This window comes from Bombus vancouverensis, chromosome 5, assembly GCF_051014615.1.
Source record: "Bombus vancouverensis nearcticus chromosome 5, iyBomVanc1_principal, whole genome shotgun sequence".
Classification (NCBI taxonomy): Eukaryota; Metazoa; Arthropoda; class Insecta; order Hymenoptera; family Apidae; genus Bombus; species Bombus vancouverensis.
In genome coordinates this window covers 15,353,971-15,380,745 of record NC_134915.1, presented here as the reverse complement: position 1 = coordinate 15,380,745, position 26,775 = coordinate 15,353,971, and the positions used below count along the sequence as shown (strand labels likewise).

General features: G+C 26.9%; 6 protein-coding genes across 16 annotated transcripts; 2 read left to right on the top strand and 4 right to left on the bottom strand.

Moving 5' to 3' along the window:
- Positions 1-11: 11 nt before the first annotated feature.
- LOC117158635 (metallo-beta-lactamase domain-containing protein 1) lies at positions 12-925 on the top strand. Its single transcript, XM_033337756.2, has 4 exons — positions 12-162; positions 227-391; positions 484-600; positions 677-925. The coding sequence occupies exons 1-4, from the start codon at positions 12-14 to the stop codon at positions 874-876; spliced, it is 633 nt and encodes a 210-aa protein (XP_033193647.1). The 3' UTR covers positions 877-925.
- A 61-nt stretch (positions 926-986) lies between these two features.
- Nhe3 (Na[+]/H[+] hydrogen exchanger 3) lies at positions 987-12,665 on the bottom strand. Of its 10 annotated transcripts, none has more exons than XR_013058516.1 (14): positions 12,362-12,664; positions 11,413-11,639; positions 11,242-11,319; positions 11,077-11,153; positions 10,607-10,816; positions 10,278-10,528; positions 9,982-10,184; positions 9,629-9,894; positions 9,503-9,554; positions 8,165-8,221; positions 6,797-7,000; positions 6,610-6,696; positions 3,648-3,844; positions 987-2,983 (listed from the first exon to the last, which is right to left on the bottom strand). XR_013058516.1 is itself a non-coding variant. In XM_033337749.2 (13 exons), exons 1-13 carry the CDS (start codon positions 12,603-12,605, stop codon positions 2,894-2,896), a joined length of 2,121 nt encoding a protein of 706 aa, XP_033193640.1. In that variant the 5' UTR covers positions 12,606-12,665; the 3' UTR covers positions 987-2,893. The 10 variants fall into 10 exon arrangements, 8 of the variants coding, with proteins under 8 accessions (XP_033193640.1, XP_033193634.1, XP_076475004.1 ...); XR_013058515.1 differs by having other exon boundaries at positions 3,733-3,844; XM_033337749.2 differs by lacking the exon at positions 3,648-3,844 and having other exon boundaries at positions 6,520-6,696; positions 6,797-6,985; positions 12,362-12,665.
- A 699-nt stretch (positions 12,666-13,364) lies between these two features.
- On the top strand, positions 13,365-16,316 carry Mpv17 (Mitochondrial inner membrane protein MPV17). Of its 2 annotated transcripts, XM_033337762.2 has the most exons (6): positions 13,380-13,719; positions 13,876-14,304; positions 14,660-14,864; positions 14,959-15,074; positions 15,273-15,494; positions 15,578-16,316. In XM_033337762.2, the coding sequence occupies exons 3-6, from the start codon at positions 14,774-14,776 to the stop codon at positions 15,701-15,703; spliced, it is 555 nt and encodes a 184-aa protein (XP_033193653.2). In that variant the 5' UTR covers positions 13,380-13,719; positions 13,876-14,304; positions 14,660-14,773; the 3' UTR covers positions 15,704-16,316. The 2 variants fall into 2 exon arrangements, with proteins under 2 accessions (XP_076475005.1, XP_033193653.2); XM_076618890.1 differs by lacking the exon at positions 14,660-14,864 and having other exon boundaries at positions 13,365-13,719.
- Gclc (glutamate--cysteine ligase) lies at positions 15,715-19,939 on the bottom strand. The gene is made up of 9 exons (XM_033337753.2): positions 19,540-19,939; positions 18,792-18,901; positions 18,430-18,615; positions 18,175-18,347; positions 17,867-18,081; positions 17,391-17,759; positions 16,960-17,310; positions 16,703-16,884; positions 15,715-16,608 (listed from the first exon to the last, which is right to left on the bottom strand). The coding sequence occupies exons 1-9, from the start codon at positions 19,687-19,689 to the stop codon at positions 16,440-16,442; spliced, it is 1,905 nt and encodes a 634-aa protein (XP_033193644.1). The 5' UTR covers positions 19,690-19,939; the 3' UTR covers positions 15,715-16,439.
- Positions 19,940-21,046: 1,107 nt separating this feature from the next.
- Positions 21,047-23,207, bottom strand: RpLP0 (ribosomal protein LP0). Its single transcript, XM_033337755.2, has 5 exons — positions 23,136-23,207; positions 22,486-22,573; positions 21,990-22,400; positions 21,552-21,896; positions 21,047-21,301 (listed from the first exon to the last, which is right to left on the bottom strand). Exons 2-5 carry the CDS (start codon positions 22,537-22,539, stop codon positions 21,158-21,160), a joined length of 954 nt encoding a protein of 317 aa, XP_033193646.1. The 5' UTR covers positions 22,540-22,573; positions 23,136-23,207; the 3' UTR covers positions 21,047-21,157.
- Positions 23,208-24,477: 1,270 nt separating this feature from the next.
- Spt-I (serine palmitoyltransferase subunit I) lies at positions 24,478-26,624 on the bottom strand. The gene is made up of 2 exons (XM_033337492.2): positions 25,376-26,624; positions 24,478-25,273 (listed from the first exon to the last, which is right to left on the bottom strand). The coding sequence occupies exons 1-2, from the start codon at positions 26,271-26,273 to the stop codon at positions 24,768-24,770; spliced, it is 1,404 nt and encodes a 467-aa protein (XP_033193383.1). The 5' UTR covers positions 26,274-26,624; the 3' UTR covers positions 24,478-24,767.
- Positions 26,625-26,775: the final 151 nt, after the last annotated feature.

Sequence of the window (26,775 nt, the reverse complement as noted above, 5' to 3'; positions counted from 1 at the left end):
TAATTAAAGAAATGGCCGAGGTTATTGTATTATTTAATGGTTATTCTACAAAACTTGGCAATGAAATAATGAAAGCCAATTGTTCTTGTACATTAATAAAGGCATCGAAGAATATTATCGTTGATACTATGACAGCTTGGGACCGAGAAAAAATAATACAAGGTGTTACTGTTTATCTGACGTTTCCAAATTTTGTCGAAGCACTTAAAAGAAAATTTTATTTCAGCACTTTTTAAACATAATATTACACCTGAAAAAATTGATTATGTCGTATGCACTCATAGTCATGCCGATCATATAGGAAATAATAATCTTTTCGTAAATGCGGAACATATAATTGGAACTTGTGTTCACCGTGGTGAACTATTTTTCAATAAAAATTTTAAAGACGGTGATGTTTTTAGAACATATTTTACAATAAACTTATATCAATAATGTAAAATTAATAAATAAAAATTATAATTACTAAAATATATTACACAGGATATAAAATTTGCCCAGAAGTTAAAGTTATAGCAACCCCTGGACATACACCGGATGATGTTACAGTTTTAGTTGAAACTACAGTTTCTGGGAGATCTACATGTTTTGCTATTACAGGTTTTATTTTTTAAAATGAACTTCGTAGCATTATAAATGGTTTATGTACATTTCTATATTGTTATATATTTTACAGGAGATTTATTTGAAAAAAAGGAAGATATATCAGATCCATCGATTTGGAAAGAGTTAGGAACTATAGAATTACAAAAAACTCAATCACTTATGCGATCTCATGTAGTAGATTTGGCAAATCTTATAATACCTGGACATGGGCCCATGTTTGCTGTTACTGATGACATGAGAAAAATTATTAGGAGTCAAATAATTCTATAACATCATAATGTATATATGAAAATATACATTTCTGTAATTATACTCTGTATATTTTGTAACAAGAATTTTATTTATTTGTAATATTTGATTAAGTCTTACGTATACTCACATTGTTTTTACAAATACTTTATTAAACACTGTAAAGTGTAGTACATAGTAGACAGTATCAGATAGTATCACAACATTATTATATATATATTATTATATTATATTATATATATATATATTTGTATACATTGCAATGATTATTACATATTATTTAATTCACAAATGTTTAGAAAAAGAGCATTTAAATAGCTATGTGCTACGATCCTGCTTGTTATGCAATATCATAATAAGTCAAGTAGTATTTTGTATAATTAAAAAATAATTTACTAATTTAAATATAGGTAATTGTAGAAAGAATAGCATACACATGTTGTAGATATATTTTCTTAATATGCTGCAATTTGAGTATTCACTTTTAATATTTAAACTACATATTTAAATATTTTTGTTGTGTTCACAGCCAACATCTAAAATAAGACTTCACATACTTTATTCATAACTTTCATTTTTCATGTTTTATGAATAGTTCAAATGTTACTGATAATAAATCATAGTTGAATATACTTGTACATTATGTACACACATTTAATGTTGATATATAAAAAATTATATAAGTAGATACCTGACAAATATATGTGCCATATGTAACAAATATGCAATTATCAATAGCACTATAAGATTCTGAAAAATAATTACAGTACATTTTCCAGATAATGCTATTTTATTTAATTCTTGTATTCTTATAATTTGTAATATGTATTTTGTACTGTTCTGAGAACAATACTGTATTATATGTCATTTAAAATATGTTAAAGTTTTTACTTATAATCATTTTCACAGAAGAATTTTATAATTTATATTGTAATTTTTGCGAGGATTGGCACAGTTTATAATTTCTGTCTATAATAACCTTTCCAATAAATTGTTTTATGTTGATTGATTTAATTTTTAGACCACTTATGCATATACAATTACAAATTATAATACAAATGGTATGTATTTATGTTGCTATCGCATGTTAAGTGTCCTGCACCTTAAATGCAAATATTATTATATATGCCAGCAAAATCAATTTGCTGAACAGAAAATTAAATTCTTCATCCAAACAAAGTTAACTTTAAATTATTGCAAGGTACATCCAAATATAATAATTTAAAATTATGTTTTCAACATAAGAATATTAAAATTCAATCATATTAATTTATTGTCATTGTATTGATGTAACTATTTTTTTCAGAGTTTATTTTTATATTTAATTTAATTTTACAAATTTAAAATTTCTGACAAAACATATTACTTCTTATTCCTCTTTTGTCACATTGTGTTATGAATTATTATATTCAAATGCATAATGCAACTGTTAGTTGGTGTCACAATAACATATTTAATTCAATAACGTTTTAAAATAAATTTTTCTGCAATAATTACTACAAACCAGGACCTCCACTGAATTATAAATTATATACCAAGTGAAAAATATAAGTTATATTTATTGATTTTCATATAATTGATTCGTTGGTACTGCATATAACAAAACTTTGTTACATTTAGTACAACCAATAAATGTAATATATATGTTGCTATAACATAGTAACATATAATTCATATATATACACACATGCATATAGATTATGAAAGATTTTGTCAATAATTTTGTCAAGACTTATTCATGACAATCAAAAGATAATAATGTAATAATATTAATTATAAAATGAAAATAATATAAGTTACATTTATTATAATAGCATACACTCACATTTCATTAACAACTTATATGATTTATTTTTTATAATATCTAAACAAAAACAGGAAGTAATAGAAACATCTTCCAAATTCTACTTATGATGAATAGTATTAGATATAATAGTTTGCACAGATTTTTTAAGCTTTTCAAATAAATACATTTATCAGTTGCACATATAATATTACACATAAAAAGGTAAGTTTATTTACCAATATCAATTAGTCTCTATAAATGTTTGCCGACCAAACCTGGCAAGGCGACGCGTGTGTGCAATGGTAGTGGTCCCGGACTAACTTCTCCCATCACAGTTCCCAGCTGCCCCACAAAGTATTAAATAGATCAAGAATTCATCTTTAGATTCTTACACATTATTTAATATACCGAATAAAATTATTATTGATTTTGTATATGTAAAATTTCTTCATAAAAATCATTGCGACAAAATCAGTAATGTGTACAGGTTTAAGTCAACATCTAAGAATCTACTTTTATGCAAGTACCATAATTAGAATAAATAGACTATCAAATAAGGAGAAGGTTTATTATTTACTGACGATTTCTTTTCATAATTTAGTAATGTAGCAAATAATTTTTGTAAGTTCAGTGTATATACAACAAGTATATAGTAACAAATATATTTTGTAATTTTTTTCCTTCTCCCTATCATTTATTCTTTGTATAATACTTACATTCAATCTTTTGTTGTCAATGTCATTTGTTATCCAAAATATTGGATAATACTTCCCAAAGAAAATAAATACCAGGAAAATATAATTAACATTTATAGAAGCTATAATACAATAGTAATATGTAATATTTGACACCAACATTGCATACGCACATACCTATGTCATACTTTTCTCATTAAGTATTATCTGAGATGTTGATTACAATCTATCAGAAAGCATGTTTTGTATCATTTGAAGAAATTAAAATTTATCTGGTATCAAAATTAGAGAATGTTAGAAATTAAACATACCGAATTAGAGTCTGTGTGAAATAACATATTAATGTTAAGTAGTATAAATATTTATGGCATATTGTACAACAAAGAGAGTAATTACTTAATGCTTAAATCAATGCAGCCAAATTCCCCCAAAAATGTATACAACTTCATAAATTATATTAGATTTACTCTTATAAATGTATTCTGTTTGGAGAGCTCCTTACATGTGTCTGTGGAGAAACCAAATATAAATAAGCAATATATGCTGTAAAAATATTTAAAAAATAAAAATAAATGTAATAAAAATAATACTTCATACAAAAATAAAAAATAATTTACACAGAACTAAAAACTTTTTCCTCTAGAAAAATATGAACATAATTGCAACATGTTTATCATTATTAAAATAAGTTATTTGCCGATTGCACAATAGTATAATTTTTAAAAAATTCTGAACAAAATATTAATAATACTCTATTATAATTTATTAAAATCTCTTCTTTAAATATAAAATATATAAAATTGCAAAACACTTATACAATTCATTTTTTCTTGACCACATCAATAAACTACACCAAATAAAATTAAGTACATGTGCACTAAATGATATGCAGTGCTATTTAAAACTTACACCAACAATTAAATGTAAACAAAAGTAGTATAACTATATAGTGAGAAATATTGGTAAATAATGTATAGAAAGCAGATGTAAAAGATTATTTTTCCTGCGGAAATTACTTGTTACTAATAGCATAAGTAGTGTGCAAGCGGCAACTTTTAGATAGCATTTCTGATATAAAAATTGATGCCTGAAAAGTAATTTGGTTTCTCAGGCTACATGCAATAACATTCATTAAGTGACAGACATAAACCAGATCCTTCTCCAATATTGCTATGAATAAATAAAATGTACGAAAAAAAAATAAATTGTAGAAATGATAGGACAATATTTGCTTCATAAACCTTATAATGATATTAATGATTTGGTGTTAATGAAGTATAATGATATTTAGAAAGCTTTAAGAATTTCAGATTAATGAATTGAACACTGAAAATTATGTTTAATGTTCAATTACAATATGTTTAAAAATTTTAGTAGTTTTATATAAACTTTTAATATATATATAGATCAAAATTCTATCAGACTCTTTACTATAATTATTTTACTTATGTTAATACTTTCAAAGAAATCACAATATGTACATTTTAAAATTTGTTGTTTATGTGCTATGTGTCTTTTGATCTTTGTAATTTGCGTTTACATTAAAATACATTATATTTTGATATCAAGAAAATAAAAGGTGCGATACAGATATTTTGTTCTATAATATTAGTCTAGTTTTAAGACTTAAAAGAAACACATATATTAAACATAACAATTTTAAATAACATTTTATAATTATGAACATAAATATAGAAAGTATAAATATGATGATTGATCTTTAAATAATAAATAAATACTATACATCAGATTTTTTAAATAAGAAAGTAATTTTTTGTAAATCTGCAAAGATTCAGAAATGTTAACTAGTAATGTAAATTCTGTTTAACATTAATGCAAAAATTAAAGGTATTATTAAAAAATTTTAATATATACAAAATAATTATTTTTAATAATTACTCCTACCCCCAAGTATAATATACAAAGCATTTAAAAATAATCTTCTGAAAACATTATTTTCAATGGCTTCTGTCTCGTTACAATGTTCTTAACGGAATAAATCCTTCCATTCCAATGATTCTTAGGTCCTCATCATCATCATCATTTCTTTTTCTCTAAAAAAATCGGTAAGAGCGCGATCAAATGTAGACTAAAAAATTTGCTCTAAATTGATAAAAAAGATATATATATATACACATACATATATATACATACATATATATATATATATATTGGATAAAAACACAGGTTTCTCACATTTCAGTTAAATGAATAAAAATATTTTGAGTGTTCTTAAATATTATTTTAATAATAGACATTAAACATAATTTTCGAAGAAAAAAGATTATTCATAAAAAGAAGAAATGAAATGATCTCTTTAACATTTAATCTGTTATGTGGATAAGGAAATGTCAAATTATAGTATTACACATATTTTGATTTTGAATAAATTTTTTCGAATAAACTCATTAATTCTTCACGTGTTTCTTACAAGTAATTACTGATAGTTATATATAGATAGAATAGTTGCATACATTTACTGCATCTGTAAAATAACTTTAGTAAGAAGACTATATATATAGATTCATGCCTATATAATAGCATTTCAACTTCAATATATTTTATATATGATTGATTTTTGTCATTATAAAAACATTGTTAGTATTGTTAATAACCCACAAACCTAAATATGACAGTGATACACAATATTTTATTTTTATATTAACAAGATTTTATTTGAATAATTAGTGTACACTTATGGTATATTTCATAAATGAATAAACTTCAGTATATATGTTAATCAGTTATACAAATGTGTATCATTGCATATCTACAGTGAAGAAAAATAAGTTTTTCATGCATATTCTATACATTTTATATGAAAGGTTTTGACATAAAGAATTACTTATTACATTGAGAAGATACTATAAATAAGTGAAACCTATACAATTGCTAATATTGAAAACTTCTGACATTAAGTAGAAACATATATTACATCTAATACTAAAATGTTACTTTCATATAAAATGGAAAGGCTATGTTGTACAAGTGTTTTTATGTAAATGGTATAACGAAGAGATAATTTGAAACAATGTTTAAAATATAATTACATGAAAATTAGGTATAAATGATAAACTCATTCATACCAATGTAAGAAATATTTTCATACATAATTTTTATACAAAATTCAAATGTTTTAATTCAAATCCAGTACTTCTACCTTCTGTGTAAATTAAGGATTACATAAGGTTCATCTGGATTAGTGACATCTGTGCTGTTAGGCTGATAGCACGGATTAATAGTGTAATTGAGATTAGGTTGATGAAAACTCACCGGTTGAATACTACTCCTTCGACGTTCCAGTTCACGATCTTCGAGACAAAAATCTGAATCTGAATCTGCTTTTCTAACAGCTTCATCCTAACATAAAAAACACAAAAAATATCTAACATCTTTACTGTTTTAACTATTTTATCAACAGTTTTAATAAAATAAACATTTCTAAAATCATATATTGTACCTGTGTCATTTGTTGTGTTGTTGTGAGAATCCTGGCTAAAGGTGTGCAACAAACTGGTAATGTTTCTAATAATGTAGGCCTGGAGTGAGTTAAAAGTGGTTTCATGTAGCGAGTATCAAAGTCACCCCAGATTCTAGCAAGTAATGCTTTTTCATTAGGTTTTATGCCACTGCCTGGTAATGATCCATCCTGCATAGAATTATACTGTGAAATGTGAAGGATATTTGGATTATCCATCCTGTATGATAATGATATCTTCTTTCAAATGTAATTAAGTATAAAATTATACTTATCAAAAATATTTAAAAGATCATGACAGTTTAAATAATTTATTAAATAAGAATTAAATGAATAACTTTAAATTATATATATAAAAATAATTGAAGAACCATAGCACATATTATACAGAAATTCTATATCAAGATTAATTAACTTTTTATATTATAAAACACTTAGCATTATTATTAAGTATTAAAAACATGCTTAATTGTTTATCTTTATATTGGTATGCCTTGTTAATTATGTTTGCATATGTTTTGTTAATGAATGTAAATGGATATGTATATATTTTATACACTACTAATCATCAACATACAGAATGGATAACAAAAATGATACAAAAGGAAATATTGAAGCACATGCAATTAGCAAATCAAACTGATGTTTAATAATGAAAATAAGACTAAAATTTTCTACATATATAAAGCAATAATTACATTGCAATTAATTTTTATTATATATACATAAATAAATAGAAGCTGAATTTTTAGTTTGCATGATATAAACACAAGCATCTATAAATTTGTTAGCAATATCGCTTTCAAAATGTTAAATCTTAAATAGAACATATTTTACAAATCTTTAACATAAAATAACAATTTCTGTGTCACTTTTGAAACTAAATCCTACCTTTAAAAATCGTTAGTATGTATTAATAGATATTAACATATCTATAATTCAATATTTAAGTAATATTAATAACAGAAATATTTATTTTGGTATCATTGTATTATTTTTGACAAACAATAATTCAATTAATGTAATATAACAATTAGTGGTCATTGCAAGCATTTTAATAAGATAATTTTTATTAAATCCCTTATTAAATACCATAATTTGATTATTTTGCACATCTGTACTAATGACAGAAAGCAACTCAGACAATACTACTTATAATGTACAAAACTATTTATATGTTGCATAGTCATGTAAGAGAAGATTAAATAACTACAAAAGTCTATAGCATCAAATTAATCTCAATGTAATAAACATAGGAATTTATATATTTATATAACAAGTTAAATGTACGAATTATTTGTTACCATATAAATAGCATAATTCAATTTTTGAATTAAAATGAAAACATACCGGCGGACTTCTCTCCCTATGTATGTCCAGATCTCCAAAGCCACCTTCGCCACCAGACTATTAACATTAGTACGTTAAATTCTAATCTTTTTATAATATTATTAAGCGAAATTATTTAGAATTAACCAAGCATTTTTACCAACTTTGTTACAATGTAATTAGACATGCTGGATGTTCCAAAAAGTTAAGTTCTAGTGCAAGCTATTTATGATTTTAGTAGTTTTTGTGCAAGAGTAACCCAAGGTTACTTAAGTGGAACTAGAAAACAAACATTTGCAAGTATAATCTTTTCGGACGTTTTTCAAACACAGAAATAAAGATTTTAAGAATTTTTAATAATAGTGTATAATATTAAAAGTGCACACCACAATAATTCGGAATATAATACTTGGGAATACATAAAGGATAGAAAATATAACAGTATGAGAACAATTTTGAAGCATTCATGCGCAAATATTCTTACATTTTAATTTTTATAAATAAACTATACTCCTGAATAATTTAGATTATTTTATATTCAATAAATGATTTTTTATATATTGTGAATAAATGGCCCAAAAAGTCAATAATTAAAATATCTTTTTTTTCTACTTATATCAAATAATCTTTATTCAAAACATGTATTAAAATAAATAAATTATAATCAATAACCAACATTCTGAGAATATTTTAAACCACTTCTAAACACTTAAAATACTTCCAGTTTTAATAATAATGATTTTAAACATTGACACAGTGGACCAATATACTTTTTAAATTATAAACAATATTGGCTATTAATTAAAAATCACTATACTTTTATATAGAAAGAGATGCTTTCTGGATATCAACTATAACTAATAAGATTTAAAGATCAACATCTAATAAAAACTAATCTTATTAAAATTTTGCATCTGACAACTTTTGATGTACATTGTATTAACAAAAATTTATTTGTACCTTTTATTTAAATATATATTAAATAATGGATATCAGTGTTTCATTAACTATATTTTATAATAATATATTTAATAAATATACATAAACCTGTAATTTGCATAAAATAAAAAAACCACTATAAGTTAACAAGCAACACGACTAAAAGTATATGCATGAAAAAGAATCTGAGAAGTTACAAAAAATAATAAAAAATAATATACTTTTAAAACATATATCAGCCATAGATAACCTAAACTACATGTTATTGATAAATATTACTATATTTTTTATACCAAAAATACATAAAAAGAAACCTAGCACACATTATATGTTAGTACAAATTCAATTTCATATTATTTCTGTAAAATGAAAACTAATACATGACTTTAGAATAACTAAAAATACAAATGTAATACTTACACTGCGCATTCCATTGTGTGATAATCCTTCTATTTCTTCATCTACTCCAACTCTGAAAGAAAGTAATTTATTTAAATAAATAAATTATAAGAGAAAAATAATAAAAAAGATATCTTTTGCACTTACGGTATATTAAACCAGCTCAAAAACTGGGTTGTTGCGCCACCCTGGAAGATGACTGTCAGAATTACAATTAAACTCGTTGTTGTTAACATAGCCTGCCGAGCATCCGAAACAGTATTTCTGATAGCCAGAGCAAAACTCATGGCTCCACGTAAACCAGCAAAAAATAACATATGCTGATAATTTAACGATATCTTTGGTTTTCGCGCTAAATTCAATATAAAAGATAATGGATATACATTGGCTGCCCGACCTAATAATGCACAAAGCTATAATAAAGTGGTTAAGGTTTCAATGTTACATGTATGTTTGATATATAATATATGAAGTTAAACATTATTAAATGATAAGGATACAAATCCTGCAAAAATAAATCCTGGATCGAAATGATGTTTCGGAAAAGTAAACATTGTAACACCAATGTAACTGAATATAAAGTTCTCAGCTAAAAAATTTAAAAGTTCAAACAATTGTTTCGTCCGTTGCCGCGAATCTGGACTTAAGTTATTATACGTGTAATGTGCTTGACAAATACCACAGAATAAGACAGCGACTACACCTGTATGTAAATAATTATTTTAAATATTAACTACATTAGCAGAAAATATCTACATGAAAATTCAAGGTAATGTAAGATTTTTATGAATGTTACCTGTAAGATCAGATGCTTCAGCAATTAAGAATGTGCTATAAGACATTAAAACAAATAATGCTGATTCCAAAAGTGGAAAATCTCTGACTCTAGTAAATTTAGTTAACAAAGCAGTGATACAGCCCATGGTAGCACCAATAAATAAAGATAAGCTAAATATTCCAACAAAATCACCAAATGCTTGGAAAAATGCTACAGTTTCAAATCCGCCTGAACCTGATTGATAACGTTCTCCATAATTTTGTATGGCACTACAATAGAACATATAATTTATGTGTGTATTTGACTGAAACTTCTTGCTGACATTTGTAATGTTTTTATATACATACCCACTAAGTACAATTGCAACTGCATCATTTAACACACTTTCTCCAAATACTAAAGCATATAAATTTACATCTACATGTAAATCATTAAAAATAGAAATTATTGTCAGTGGATCCGTAGGAGATATTAATGCACCAAAATATAAGGTATCCAAAAATGTAAATGAAGCAGAAAGATGTGGTATTAATTGCACAAAGGCATACATCAAAGCTCTGAAAAGAAGACAAATAGTGTACATATCAGAGAAGAGTATAATTAAAAAAATATATCATTATATTACAAAGAATTTTTCCATTTATCTGCAGCCTATGAGGAAAACAACAGATATATTCAATCTAAATGACCTATGGACATAAAATTATCACAAGAAACGTTCCACGCAAAAACTCTACATAAATTTATTATTGTGACATGAAAGTAATTGTGTACTTATTAATCATACATACTTCTCATTAAAATCTGAAAAACATACCCAATAACAAAAGCTGATATAGATGTTCCAATTAAAGCATACATAAGAATTGCTCCTAAGTTTCTAAAGAAGTATTTCTGAAATAAAGAAATATCAAATTCTATGGTGTTTCATATTGTATTATATTATATAATAAATATAAAAAACAAATATACTATTACTTACACGTTTTAAACTATACCCAGCATGGAAAATGATTGGTGGTAAAATAATGTTAAAAAATATTTCAGGATCAAAGGTGGCCTGTTAAAATTTTATATTTTTATATAATAAGTTTTTCTACTGTCTAATTTAATTTTAGTTTAGTAGAAATGGAATAATTGTATTAAATAATACCTTCAAATCTATCTCATTATCTTGCTTATAAATCTCTCCCCTAAATGAATAGGCAAATGTCTTATTTTTAATAACACCACCTCCTTTATCTTCTGGAAAACGTAACCATAAGGTATCTGGAGGAACTGATTGATTATATTTACTACTGTTGTCTGGCACAACAGGCATATGAAGAATGGTACTACTTGTTGTAAAACCATAACGAATTATTGCCCCTATAATTAATCCTAGAAAGACATATATGAATAATTAATTTCTAATTTCTTAAAAGATTTAAATAATACAATTATCTTTTATAATTTGTCTGTAGTTAGAATGTTTATTATGTAATTTTTATAAAATGATTATAATTTATATACAATTTAAAGTCATTAACAATTGATAATCAATACTTTACATGATGGTAAATTATTCTTTTTTAAAATTTTATTAAATCTTACTTTTTTATTTACATAGGTGTATATACATATAAAGATAAAATTGTATACATAGATGATGTAATATTTATAATGTAATATTTTTTATATTCGTAAAGATAGATAAAATATAGATAAAATGAGATATTGAATAATTTTAGGAATCAGTTTCATTACTTATACTTTTCAAGGAGATGTTATTTTTATATAATCATAAATACAATTATTTATAAAAGTTATAGAATATTTAATTACGAATAACTAAAATTAAATATATTCTTTTAATTTATGTATAGATAAAATCAAATCAGCTTATAATATCAGAATTTAAAAGCATACAAAAAGATATATGTATATATAAAAAAATATATAGATCTGAGACAGAAAAGTATTTAATATGTGTTATATTTATGCAGTAATAAAATGACAAAGGGACCTTTATAGCTATAAATAAAAACTATAAAAATTTGCAAAACATGCACTTTATTATTACGTTTATACTACGTAAACATAAACTATAGCAGACGACTTACCGTAAATGACAGCTAGACCAGTTTCATGGAGGAACCTAAGACGACGATGCTTAAATGTCCATATTGTTAAAACAGTTAATATCAATAAAAATGTATATAATAAAAGATTTAAACTATCAAGTCTATGTAACAACTGTGCTTTTGCGTCTAATTCAATATCTGTCGCGGCTCCATTACATGATTTTAACAAGAAAATACATAAAATTCCGAGGAGGAGAATTCGTGCATCACCTCTCACTGCCATCTTTACTTTGCAACCATTTTCTGACCGTACTGTCAGTTCAGCAGTATGACCAACTGCGCATTCAATACAGTTGTTATGTATCGTTATAGTTAGGTGGCTCCCCGTAGCGTAAATTTTAAGAACTTTTATTTATTGACGCACGCTTATGACTCCGTGTAGCGCGACAAGTATGAATTTGTGCAGTAACGTAACCGAACAACAATAAGCAAATGGATTTTAACAAAAGATTTATCGACTAAATGTCACAATTATTTATCAATGATAACTATAATAATTCTTCATTTTGTATATTTACTTTTGCTACCATAATAAAGCATATTGACAAGGCATAAATCGCTCGCTTTTCTATATGATTAACTCCAACCAAATTTATTTTTATTATCATTAATTAATAATAATTTTTCTTATTAGATAGTAAATAAATTGCATTTTGTTATCTAAAATCCAACAACATAAATAGACCAAACAACGACAGAAGAGAAAGGATTGTAACATAGAGTTCAGTGTTCAGACATATTTCTAAAAACATAAAAATTGTAATAGTTCAAAGCTTATCTCAATTTGTAATTAGTTATCGAAATACAGGTATTTTGTTTCGAAGTTTATTTCGTCTAAATAAGAAGGAAAATTCAAAATTTTTGCTTAAAAATATAATTTTATTCAATTAGGTATTGTCCGTTTTTGTCGATGACCTTTTGCCATCTTTCAGGCAGTGTTATAATTCCATGTTCATAAAACTTCTGACTTTTACCAGCAAAAAACTGTATTAAATGATCACAGCGCAAGATCACAGCTATATGGTGGATGTGACAACACATCCCAACCTATTTCCAATAATTTTTGGCGAGTGATCATGGCCTCAAAGATGTGTGGGGCTTTGCATTATCATGCTGGAAAACAACATCCTTACGATTTGCCAATGCTGGCCGCTTTTCTTGAACTGCATCGCTCAGCTTGGCGAGTTGTTGAATGTACACGTTTGAATTAATCGTTTGGTTTCTTGGTAAAAGTTCAAAGTACAGGATTCCTTCATATTGACGAAAAAACACGAGAAAGAGATTTGGCAAACGAATTTTGACGCCGCTTTTTTTTCGAGGCTTCATTCCCATATACGGTACGTAACTTCTTGTATGCTTGCGATGCGTTCTTGACTTTTCGGAAATAATACAATAAAATATGTTTCAAATGCGCGAGGTGTTCTTTCATTTTTAAATTGAGATAAAAACGAAACTAAATAACTAATCGATACAATTTTTTTACTAAATTAAAGGTGGAAGTCCAACAACAAGAAAACAATATAGCTTAGATGCTTTGAACACGTTGACAAAACAAAAGAATATGCTAAGATCACCTATTGACAAAATCCGGATTCACTTAGTTGCCAACCCAATAGTATAGTTAATGGATTAATGACGTCATTACTCATACCGTAGAGAAACAAGGTAGGGGAACAAATCGCGGACGTAATGCGGAAAGATGTAAGAAGAAATTTATTTCATGTGATACGAGCAAGTTGTGGAGTGATAGCAGGGGTAATATGATCTCATGTTATCGTTGGTGAGGGATTTTACTTGGCAATGGTAACCCTGGTCAGCGGTACTATATGGGTAACAACAATTCAGCCTGAAATTCCCCAAATTCTTAAACGGCTGCACAACACGATCACGTCTTTGGTAACAGAATACCAAACAAATACCTGGTAAAATATAGTACATATGCACATGTACATATATTTTTAAAATAAAGTATCTATAAGTATATTAAAACATTATTTACTTTTTATAATGCAGTTTTATAATTGATAACAAAAACTAGGAGGAATTTCTTTTCTCGTAACATAAAATAGATACATATATGTATGTTGTGTGTTAACATACATGCGTTATGTGTACTATGATTCTATGGATTAAATAAAATCTACTATACTACTGTAAATTGTAAATTTAATAATCCACGTGTTTCACATTGTTACATATTATCACATGTCGTGTATTTATTAAATCTCATATAACGTGAATTAAATGTACTAATCAAATGTATTTTCAATAAAATAGTTTCATAATATGACAACCATGTACATTGTGTGTACGTAATATCAGATTAAAGATACGTAATATGCATGAAGTTAAGAAGTAACCAACAAAATTTTAATAACTTTTAATGTGATAATGACACATCCTATGAACATGTTGGGTGTTGTCAAAATATACCAAAGGTTCTTAACAAGATATCCGTTACTCACTCAAGCGGTACAAGCGGGTAAAAAACATACATATACAGCATTTTTAAAATATCAAAAATTCTTTTATTATTATACATATATTAATAGTTATTTACATTTTTAAACGAATAGGTACGTTAATGGCACTTGGAGATCAGATTGCACAAAATCTAGTTGAGCAAAGAAAAATTAAAGATTTAGATTTTATAAGAACAGCTCAGTTTGGATGCATAGGATTTTTCCTTACTGTAAGTAAATTTGATGTAAAACTGCAAAAATGTTTGATTTTTATTTATAACATGTATGATATTGATTTACTAAAGCTTAATAATGCATATGATTGTAAAATAATAATAAAATCTATAAAGTAATTGATTAAATTGAATAAATTATACATTTGTTGCATAAGCTTTTATAAAATAAATTCCATTAAATTTATATGGCAGGGTCCTGTCACACGAACTTGGTATGGAATATTAGATAAATATATTGGCTCAAAGGGAGGAATTGTAGTATTAAAGAAGGTGTCTTGTGATCAATTATTTTTTGCACCTGCATTTTTAATAGTTTTACTATCAACAATTGGTATTCTACAAGGAAATGACTTAGAACAATTAAAAAAAAAATTGTATAATGAGTACCCAGATATTTTAAAAAATAATTACAAGGTAACATATTAAGACAATATATATCTAAAAATATTTAAAAATAAATTATGTGAAAAGATTTGTGAATGAAAAATTTGTTTTAGATTTGGCCTATGGTACAACTATTTAACTTTTATTTTGTACCTTTACATCATCAGGTTTTAGTAGTACAATCTATAGCTTTGTTATGGAATACTTATATCTCTTATAGGACAAGTTCAGGAAAATAAAAATAAGAATATAAAATAAGTAAAAATTTATAAACATATTTTTTTAAATACAAATGTTAATACTATTAAATTTTGTTAAGTATTGTTCACAATAAAATAATAAAATTCGACTTTTGGGAAGAACTACATGATATTTATCATTAAATAAACAATATAGTATTGTAACATAAAACAACAATAGCATTATAGACGATGTAGATCCCAAAAGTTTTTCGTTATAAATTTAAAAAAAATGTGTTTTTTCCTATATTATGAAGTACATTTGACCTCGAAGAAAACGATTGCTGTTTGTTTATTTCCTAAAATTGATGTATGTAGGACATGTTTCATTGTAATTTAGTAGTTGTTATTTATGTTTAAGCATATCAACATCATAATTTATATTGTATGTTTATGTTAAAATTTGTCCTCTAATTAAACTGCTATTGCAAAGTAAACTGTTGCTTTTTACAAAAGTATATATTTTTTTAATGTACTGGGTATAATATCATTTTATGGAATGTTACCGTTTTTAGAAACCATGAAATCATTGGACGTGAACACACAATATTTTAAATGTTAAGTATGTACAAGAAGATCTGAAGTGCACTAAAATAAATGAAAATTAAATCTATATTAATCGTTATCTATTTAAGTCATTGTGTATCTATATTATATATATATATATAATATATATATAATATAATATATATATCTATTTAAGCATATTTAATCCATTGCCATTAACAACAATAATTCACATGGGAACCTTTTCCGCTTTTGCAACTGCTGCAGGTATAGTTTCATTAGTTTTTGATAGCATACACGTTCCGAGTAATTCTGGACACGATATTTCATTAGATATAATCTTTTGTACTTTTTTTAATAAGTCATAGTTGATGCGTTGTGTTATTACAGAATCGTTTCTAGATAATGTAATATAGGGTTAGAAATATAATAAAAATTTTCATACATTTTGCACAGACACATACACACATATATACTAAATGACATACGTACTTGTACTCTGGGTGTGAAACAACTTCCTTCCTTAACCATGCAGCAGTCGTTAATAATTCTCCAGAAGCTCTTTTTTGTATGAATTTTATATATGCTTGTACAGTACAATGTGTATCCGCATCTACATCCATACTAGCTAAGTACGAATTTACTAACGGTATTAAACCCGGAAAAATACCATCCTGATACAAATAATATATTATAGGATATTTTTGAGATCTATTAATTGATTTCATTCATGAACAAAGTATTAATACCTTTCCATTAATAATTTCGTTAACAGTAAATTCTGTATACTCTGGTTGTCCATCATCTTGCTTTTTTGCGTCTGATGTAATATCTCGACGGAACCAAAATTTTTCTGCTGTAACTGCATTTCTCCTTTGTGCCCGAGCCATATTTTTATCAACTTTACTAATTGGTATCAAAAGGTTTAATTTATAACTTAAAATAACTCTTGTAAGAAGGACAATAAAACAAACTATTGCAGCATTTTCAAAATCCGTAATTTGAACTTCGCATGGACGAAATTCAACACGCCATCCTATAGATGAATTTGGTGGTGGTGGCTTGAATCGCATAGTTTGCCAATTAGTTGATTGTATGTTCTGAAATTTTATATTTTGTGTTTGTATACAAAGCTAAATTTTTATAGATAAACTCAATTGATAATAATAATGATAATTACTTCAAAGTGATCAGTATCCTCCAAATCATTTTGATGGACTTTTTCAGAAAATAAAGATACAGTATCTCTGATAAATAAGTGAGCTATATGCTGTGCAAGTAATTTATCAATTCCATTATCTAATAGTTGTTTATATACTTCATCATCATATATCAAGGGAACATCGTTATATTTTTCTCCTTGTTCACTAAGATATGAATCAATAGAATCATATCTAGATTTACTAATTCTGAATTTGTTTTCTTCCAAAGGCTTTAAGCCGCGTTCTTCCTGTGTTCTGCAGTCTACAGAGCAAGATATCACATTCCACCGGCAATCAACGTCGCTTATATATCCTCGATAAAATGGACTAGCAGCAGTTAGAGCTAACTGTCGAATGTTAAATAAATGTTCTGTAGAGTATGCATGAAAGAATATGCTAACTTCATGCCTTCAAAACTTATGAAAACACAATTATATTTTTACATGTTACTGACCATTATTGGACATAAAGGCGTTAATTGGTCGTATAATGTCCTTGCTTCCTCTATGTTACAAGCCTGAAAAGTAAGTTGTAGACAGCAACAACCCATTCCAAAACCCATGGCATCCATGTAAATATGATCTTCTCTTGCTGCACAACTTGATTCATCTTCAATAAAGGGACTAAAATCCTCTTTAAAAGGACTTGAAACATTTTTATCTTTATAAACTGCAAAGAAACACTTCATGTCAAGTTCTAACTGAATTTTTATGTTCATAAAAAGATACACATGTACAACTATTAAATACAATAAGTACATACTAGGAATGTTTATAGCAACTTTTTCTCCACGTCGTAGTCTTATATTTCTCGTTAATGTCTTAAATCGCGGATGACCTGGATATATAGCTTCATCTGGAAAAAATAAACTTTTTGATGCCCCTGAATTTGGAGTTGGATGTGTTGGAGGATCTGTGAAATCATATGCTCCTGTTCTGTAAGAGAATATTTAAGCTAACAATGTATTTCATACATATCAAATATAATAAATTTTGATAAAAATACTAACTTACATACCTAGGAAAATTAGTTAAAGACATTAAAACTTCATTGGGTTCAAGTAATTTTGAAGCTTCTTGCCTTCTATATCTCATGTTAGCTTCAACAACATTAAAATGAACTAATAAGCCACCATATGGTTTCCCTGGTGTGCCTTCTAACATATAAGCACCATATTCAGGTCTCCATAATGATTTAATATTGCTGTGAAACAAATTATTTAAATATTTTAGATTATTTTATCATTATTAAAAAAAATATAATTATTATTAAAATATATTGTTATATATTTAAACAGCTAACTTAAGATATATTTCAGTAATATTTGTAATTTACATCGATTAAAATTCTTTTTAAAAAATAAAGAATAAGATACTTACTCTGGATCATTATATTCTTTTTCATTTAATACTTTTAATATTTCTGCAGCTCTTAAACTAAGCTTTGCAGTTTTTGCTTTATCATCAAATTTAATAAGCATATATTCAACCTATTTAGAAATCACATTAAAAATATTAATAATTTAAATATGGAAGTAACAATGATAAGAGTAGATTTAAGAAATATGTCAATTTTTTATAAGTGGGCGATATATCAATAAAATAGAGCAAAAAATGTTGAATCATGTATCTAAGACTGAATTGTAGTAGGAGAAAACTCAAGGTCATTCCTTACAGTAGTTTAATATCTATAATTGCTGGAAATATTCATTTATTGCCTCTACAAACATTAATGTCGTAAGAATGTTATAAAAGTTCAAACAAATAAAAGTAATATACAGATAACAAATAGATAATGAATTAAGGTCTAAATTTAATTTTTTATCAAAATTATATTTTTACAATTGCACATGGGATATGATAACTACATTATTATATTAAATTAAAAATAATATAATAGAAATAATATTTATCAATAAAATTAAAATTATTCTTTAAAAATTAACATAAGTTAATAATAGAAGATATTGCGTGATTTGTATTTCTATCATTCCGTATGAAAATTACACGAAAAGAAGATAACGTGCTTCCTAATAACTTAGCATATATATGCAATAATATTATTGCATGACATTACGATAAGTGTTGATAAATGTCACATAACGAAAATGTAAAAAATAAATATTACCTCATCGCCCCATTTGAGTATATCACCCTGTCGATCCCTGAGTCTCTTGTATAGGTTAATGAATTGAATAATTCCATGTTTCCGAACATGGTCAGCAAGATTTTTCGTTTCTTCCCAGGTTAAAGGGCTTCCTTCGGATAGTAATCCCATTATTATACAGGACAATTAATATAAGCTTTTTTTTTTAATTTGACACTTGAAATAGAATTTCGCGCAAGATCGACTTAACCCGATTTCTGCCGAGTTATATCGAGGTACAATCTTAATTTCACGTTCACGTACGGAGAAACCGCCACAAATCATACAATGAAATAAAGTATAATACTGCTTTGTAGACTAACTACAGTCTTTTATGAGTATCCCGTCACTTCAATGATATATAACTACAAGGTAATCATATCCTCCTACCACAACGTTCCGACTAGAAACACTTGGAGATATCGGCTTAAAATATTGTCAATTCATGTTTCAATTGATAAAACTTAGGTAATTGTATAGTAATAATTGTTTTCTTTAGATAGCAATATACCATTCTTTCCTTGAAAGATAATCATAATATAACATTTCTCTGGCCAGTCCAGATGACTCACGTGTGTAATTAAACAGATTAACCCCTCGCAATACAGAACGTGGATTCCGGTAGCCGGGTCAATCGTGGTTCATATGTATGTACTGTTAAGAACTTATTAATGCAGATTCTCTATAGTCGCGCTTATAGACTATAGTCCGCTACATATTTTATATCTTATCAGTTATATCATGTAACTTTTTTCTTAAATAGAAATGCGGTCTACTTTAAATAAAGCAAAATGAAACAATAAATTTGTAAATTATAGGTAAATGATACTCTAATTTAAGTAAATAAACATTACAGGCAGTATTATTTGTTACATAAAATTGTTTATTTATGTATAATGTAAATATAAATAAAAAAGAACTTGAATACAAAAGGACATTTGTTCTTAATCTTTACGTTTTTTCTTAAAGCGCTATGTTTTGGTCTTGGGAGATATCCCACTAAAGGGATGATCAATTTTATCACGATAGATATACAGTTCTTTTACTGTTACGTTATCCGAGTGACTTAGCCACAGGAACGCAAGAATTAATTATTAATATGGATGAAAAATTCGATAGACAGATACTGATTTTATCATATGTTTTAGCATGATAAAATAAAGAATTTGTACATAAATTTATGTAATTTTAATCATTTTATAAATCTTGGCTATATACAAACCAATAATATCGACTCTTATAGTTAAGGTATTTAACCATAAATAATTACTGACTAAATAAAAACCTTCGACATATCTTCAAAAGATTCTTTATACTTATCGTACTAAAATTTTGATCCTTATTTTTAAAATTTTTACTTTTATCAATTATCATTTGATATATCACTCGTTTAAATGGTGTAATATTTACCTTTATTATTGATATAAATTTGTGAAAATAAATGAAGTTAACAAACAAGTAAAAGGATTGATTAAACTGATATGCAACGTATGTTATGAATCACTTTTTATTTCAGTGTTGTATGTGTTGAAGGTTCGGATTATTAAAATATTCACGTCATTAATCATGTAATACATATATATGTATGTACATTCGTATTTTAGTCGAACAAACCAAATCCCATATCTTCGTCTTCTGACTCAGATTCCTCTTTCTTTTCTTCTTTCTTATCCGCGACTGGTGCTTCTGCAGCAGCCGTAGCTGGTGCAGCAACAGAAACTGCGGCAGCAAATTTACTTGGGTCCTATAAAAACGTTAGATAATGTTAGATAGATTTTAGTAATTACATGTAAGCTATACATAGTATATGTTATCAGACTGCATTTTATGCATTTTTCAACAAGAATCTTAATAGTGCCAGTGGGTTCCACTATTTCTAGCTCTGGCACTAATTACATAAGATTTTCAGAAACATGATTCATCACATCAATATTTTAGGAACTTATTACAGCATGTGTTGATGAAAACTGAAAAATTATGTGAATATAACATACCTTGATGTATTCCTTAATTGTAGCTGCTTCTGGAAATTCAATATCAGTCACAGCAGCAATGGCCAACAGATTCTTGAATCCATTAGCAATACTGTGAGGAGCACTAGCTACTGTAGGATAGCCAATAGCTAAACACACTGCAGCTAAGTTTGCCACTCCAGCCATGAATTTTTCCCTTAGATCTTCTGGTTTGATGTCCAAAATTTCAGGTGCAAAAATAGTACCCGAATCATAGACTTGTTCAACAAGTAAACCATATGAAAACGGAGAAATGTTCAACATATTTAAAAGAGTGGCTTCAGATGCACCCACCTTATCGCCTGGTTTTAAAATATGTACATCGTTCTAAAACATAATGAAATATAATTTTTTGCTTGTCATTATATTAACCTTTTACTTAGACAAAAGATATTAATTTAAATTGAATCATATGCTTACAATAATTTCAATAGTACCCTTAGAAATTTTGGTAGGAATGCTCAAGGCTTGAAAGAATGATGTTTTCTCAGGTCCAAGACCAGTGTTTTGAGCAGGAATAATTACACTTAGTGGTGCAATAGCACCTGCTCTAGCTGGTGCTCTGACTTTGTTTTCCAAAAGTTTGTCCCGTACTTCGATTAAATCTCCACGGGTAAAAACAAAACCAACATTTCCACGAATATGTGGAAGAAGTTTTTCGAGGGCAGCATTGCGTTCAATATGACCACGAATAGCTTTCCTCATCATTGTGTTCTTTCCCATTAATACAACAGCATTCCCACGAAGGGACATACGGATTTGTTGCATTTGTTTAGAGCCGACATTGTCAGCACCCACAATGAAACATTTTGGGTAATCATCCAATAGTTGCTGTATAAAAAATATATATGTATAATGTAGATATGAATTAAATATTTTAGTGACGATTTCGCGATAAAATATTTGAAATACTCACAACAAGTTTTGTAAAGTAATTGGATTTCCATGTTGCCTTGTCCTCCCTACCCATCTTGAAGTGTGTATAGGGATAAAACGTTTAAGGACTAAAAATAAAAAGGCTTATTTATATATAATTTACTATTAATATTGTACGGCATTTCACAAAAATTAAAATCAGACTACACGTATGTGTAATGTATAATCTTGTAATTCGCACACAGATGGGTTCTACTATTTCTAGCGTCTGTATGGTTCTCGAATTATCAGACGTTTCATTTTATCATCATATAAAATATTTATGAAAAACAAATATTGTATAAAAACATACATAATTCATCACACATATAAGTATATGTAGACAATAAAATTTATATATGTACTTCCATTATAAGCATATATGATAGTTTTATATGTGTAAATAATCAATACTTTTAAACATATAAATTATAAATACGAAAATATTTAGGGATTACTAAAATTAAGGTTATGTGACCACATGGCATATACATATTGTTTATTTTCACTTGAATATTCAAGAATATCTTATACCTTCTGCATTTTATTAATGTAACATGATTTAAATAATGTTATAAAATGATTTTTATAAACGCAAAGTAAGTAAGCTATTATTTTATCACAAAAATAATGTGGAATAAATTTTCTTACCTCAGCAAAAATTTGCAGGTGCAATGTGGAAGAAAGAGGAAGTTCTTCCTTCTCCATGACACAAAGATTTACCGGATACGCGCCTCAGGAAAATCATTATCTTAGCGCGAATATTTAAAAAATGTCTAAATGCACATAAAGAAATAAAGTTACATAGAAATAATAAATTTTTAAATACGCTGTTTTCATAATACGTAAGTTGAATAGTTAAAAGTAAACGATATCTCGAAATTAAATTACGGGAACAATATGGTTATTACCATTAATGCCGTTGAATTTGTTTTTCATGGCCTACAAAGGTATTGAAAGATAAATATATGGTTCTATTTAAAAAAATATCGACCTTGAAGTCTTATAAAAAGATGACCATAAAAGAGAAGCTATTTCCTTGTGAACAGGTCAGAAACGGCTTGTAAGCAAGCTTGGTATAAATTTTTAAAGGCAGGCATGTATTGCGATTAACTGAAAAACGGAAGACCACGGAAAACAACGCCGAAAATGGATCGCCGTATTCATCGATTGAGCGAAAAGGATCGTTTTCGTAGTGCAAATAATATTGCTGCAGAGATAAACTACAAAAACGATACACAAATTAGTGCTAGAACTGTTAGGAGAAGATTAGAAGACTAACTTAAGAGGACGAAAACCCCCAAAGAAACCACTGCTAAGTTCTAGGAATCGAAAAAGACGACTTGCATTTGTTAAAGCTCAAAAATCCAATCGAGAATTTGTGGAGCATCATAAAAAAGACAGTACAAGGTTATAAATCGAAAAATTTAAATGAACTTTACGATTGAAACAGCTTGGAGTAATATTACGGTAGATCAATATAAAAAATTAATTAATATATTTTATGCCAAGAAAAAGTGATAAGAAATAACGGATATTGGACAAAATATTGAATTTAAAAATTAATATTTTTTGTGTAGTCAAACTTTTGACCGACAAAATATTATACAGATTTCGTTTCTTTTTTATAACTTAGCTACTGAGCAAAATATCAAAATGAAATTTTTTTGTAAATGTATAAACAAATGTCTAATTAGTTAATGCCAAAAGTAGAACACTGTATTTATATTTTTTATGGAAAGTAAATCAATTATTTATTTTTTCCATTTCGTCTTAATCTTTTGTCTGCTACTGATGACAACAAATGGGAGAGATATTTAGTGGGGCCATCCTGTATATGCAAAATTATATTTAAGAAATAATTGATTACAAATTAAATTTGAAATGCAAGCTATTAACTTAGTCTAAACATTGATGTTATTCTTAAGTATAATTATTCTGTAAGTACTACTATAATATGCATTGGTATAGCATAAAATGAATGATAAAAATCTTACATTGCTTTATATTTATTTATTCATTTGAAATTACACATAATATAATCTATATTTAATTCAAAATCAGTTTTAAATTAATCTTTATAATATGATATATTCATCACAATATGAAAATGGCACAATATTATATAAAAAGTAATGTCAAATTTTTCAGAAAGGAGAATACTTTGCTATATATAATCAATTAATATATAATCAATCATATATTGATAGAGAAAAATAATTCATGTGTAAAACATATATTAATTTTAAAACACTGGTTTTAAATTTTTTCTTTTACTTTCAATTATACTGATAGTATTTCTTCAGCGCAGTTTTTCAATACATTCACTGCAAAATCAATGTCACTTTTGTTGAGAAGTGTAGAAATACAAAGCCTAAGACTAGGCCTAGGTATATTTTTCTCTGCTTCTAAATAGGCAGGAGTTATGACTGCTAAATTATTTTCAATACATTTATCAGAGATTTTAGAAAGCAATTTTTCTTCTGTAGCGCGGTCTTTCTTATTCTTTAAATATACATGTTTTACTGGGGATTCTGGGAAACTTGAACATTCCAGGCAATGAATTTTTTGCAGTTCCTCATTTATGGCTATGCAATTATCTCTTAATGATCTAAATAGCTGTGGATTATTTTTCATAATATTTAAAGAAGTAATAGCAGCAGTTGTTAAAAGAGGTGGTAAAGATGCAGAAAAACAATATCCAAGACCAGATAAGCGTTGGTGTTCAATAATAAATGATGTGCCTACACAGAAACCTCCAATAGACCCCATTGCCCAATCCAGAGAACCTAAAAAGTATAAAGTATATAAAATATAACACAAATTATTAATAGAAATTAAGATCTATAGTAGTTTATTGTTGATAATTATAATTGAATAATATTGCTTACCCATAATCATATCAATTTCACATTTAGGAACATCAAAGTGTTCAGTGATACCTTTCCCATGTTTACCAAGGGTTCCAAATGATATTGATTCATCAATAAATATCCTTAATTTATATTGCCTACAGAGTGCAACCAATTCTGGTAGTGGACAGATATTTCCAGTATTCATATAAATACCCTCAACTATTAGAAAGCGTTTGATTTTAGCTGCCTTTTTAAGATTTTGTTCATCAATTTTTGCTTGTTTCATCAATAAATTACTAAGATCATTTACATCATTATGTTTAAAATAAATAATATTAGCCTTAGTTGCATCTAATCCTTTCTGTATAGCAAAATTTGCTTGTTCATCTACAAATATAAGATCCCTGCGTTTACAATAAGCTGCAATTGCAGATGCAATTGTACTAAATCCATATGAATATACAACTGCTTCTTCTGTATCTGTATAATCTGCTAAACGTTCTTCTAATTCAAGATGAACATCCACAGTACCATAAAATCCACGTGGACCACAAGAACCAACTCCATACTTTCTTATTGCTGCTATTGCATCCTTTTCTATTTCATTATTTTCAGTTAAACCTAGGTAATTGTGTGTACCTAAATTCAAGCAATCTTTCCCATCTACCACTATTCTTTTACCAGCTCTAGATGTTATGCATCTTGGATTCAAAGATATATGATTCATCTGTGGATTATTTATGAGAGGTTCAGGATTCCATTCCGCAAGTTTCCTTTCTATTTCATCTTCAGTTAATGTTCTATCTCGACTGAAATATCTCTTACTAATAAACCAAATAAGCCACAGAATTACGAATATTTCTAGTAACGTATGATATTGAGGTATCGTACTCAAAATATTCATTGATTCAATAAATAGAAATTTTGTGCTCATGTTTTTGGTTGTATGATATTTTACAAATACCCTGTTTTTATTTTCGTATAATTTTTAACGTGTCTTAATCACCTTATGTAATACTTTGTATTACTTTTGATTAGTATACTTGTGCAAAATAATTGTAGTGAATACATACATACTTTAAAAAGCTTATCACTCTTTGAAGTGTTACACGTAGGAATGATATTAATAATTGTACTCTAAAAGCAAATTAGTATTGCAAAGTATTAAGAAAGTTTTCATTTCATACTGATAAATACTCTTAACAAAGCATTAAATAAAACTAATTATGACTCAACTTAGCAGCAGTGATTGCGCCTTGCGGTTACTTCTTTCGAAGAACCAAATAAAAAACAGGTGGCAGCACCAATATATATATATATATATATATATATACACGCATGCATACACACGTATACATATAATATCAATACGAAATATATATATGTGAAATATTATTTTGAAATACATTTATCATATAAATTTTAAAGTCCATATA

What these genes read in the sequence shown, in the direction of transcription:
- Gclc (XM_033337753.2), bottom strand. Translation starts at nt 19,689, where the DNA reads ATGGGATTACTATCCGAAGGAAGCCCTTTAACCTGGGAAGAAACGAAA. An exon ending in AGTTGCTATAAACATTCCTA is followed by an intron (nt 18,082 to 18,174) that starts GTATGTACTTAT and finishes GTTTCTTTGCAG; the next exon opens with TTTATAAAGATAAAAATGTT. An exon ending in GTTTCACACCCAGAGTACAA is followed by an intron (nt 16,609 to 16,702) that starts GTACGTATGTCA and finishes TACATTATCTAG; the next exon opens with AAACGATTCTGTAATAACAC.
- Mpv17 (XM_033337762.2), top strand. Translation starts at nt 14,774, where the DNA reads ATGACACATCCTATGAACATGTTGGGTGTTGTCAAAATATACCAAAGG. An exon ending in CACTCAAGCGGTACAAGCGG is followed by an intron (nt 14,865 to 14,958) that starts GTAAAAAACATA and finishes TTAAACGAATAG; the next exon opens with GTACGTTAATGGCACTTGGA. An exon ending in GCATAGGATTTTTCCTTACT is followed by an intron (nt 15,075 to 15,272) that starts GTAAGTAAATTT and finishes TTTATATGGCAG; the next exon opens with GGTCCTGTCACACGAACTTG.
- RpLP0 (XM_033337755.2), bottom strand. Translation starts at nt 22,539, where the DNA reads ATGGGTAGGGAGGACAAGGCAACATGGAAATCCAATTACTTTACAAAA. An exon ending in ATTACTTTACAAAACTTGTT is followed by an intron (nt 22,401 to 22,485) that starts GTGAGTATTTCA and finishes TTTTTTATACAG; the next exon opens with CAACTATTGGATGATTACCC. An exon ending in AGGGTACTATTGAAATTATT is followed by an intron (nt 21,897 to 21,989) that starts GTAAGCATATGA and finishes ATTATGTTTTAG; the next exon opens with AACGATGTACATATTTTAAA.
- Nhe3 (XM_033337749.2), bottom strand. Translation starts at nt 12,605, where the DNA reads ATGGCAGTGAGAGGTGATGCACGAATTCTCCTCCTCGGAATTTTATGT. An exon ending in TGAAGCATCTGATCTTACAG is followed by an intron (nt 10,185 to 10,277) that starts GTAACATTCATA and finishes ATTTACATACAG; the next exon opens with GTGTAGTCGCTGTCTTATTC. An exon ending in TTGAGCTGGTTTAATATACC is followed by an intron (nt 9,555 to 9,628) that starts GTAAGTGCAAAA and finishes ACTTTCTTTCAG; the next exon opens with AGTTGGAGTAGATGAAGAAA.
- LOC117158635 (XM_033337756.2), top strand. Translation starts at nt 12, where the DNA reads ATGGCCGAGGTTATTGTATTATTTAATGGTTATTCTACAAAACTTGGC. An exon ending in CAATAAAAATTTTAAAGACG is followed by an intron (nt 392 to 483) that starts GTGATGTTTTTA and finishes TATATTACACAG; the next exon opens with GATATAAAATTTGCCCAGAA. An exon ending in TACATGTTTTGCTATTACAG is followed by an intron (nt 601 to 676) that starts GTTTTATTTTTT and finishes TATATTTTACAG; the next exon opens with GAGATTTATTTGAAAAAAAG.
- Spt-I (XM_033337492.2), bottom strand. Translation starts at nt 26,273, where the DNA reads ATGAGCACAAAATTTCTATTTATTGAATCAATGAATATTTTGAGTACG. An exon ending in TGAAATTGATATGATTATGG is followed by an intron (nt 25,274 to 25,375) that starts GTAAGCAATATT and finishes TATACTTTTTAG; the next exon opens with GTTCTCTGGATTGGGCAATG.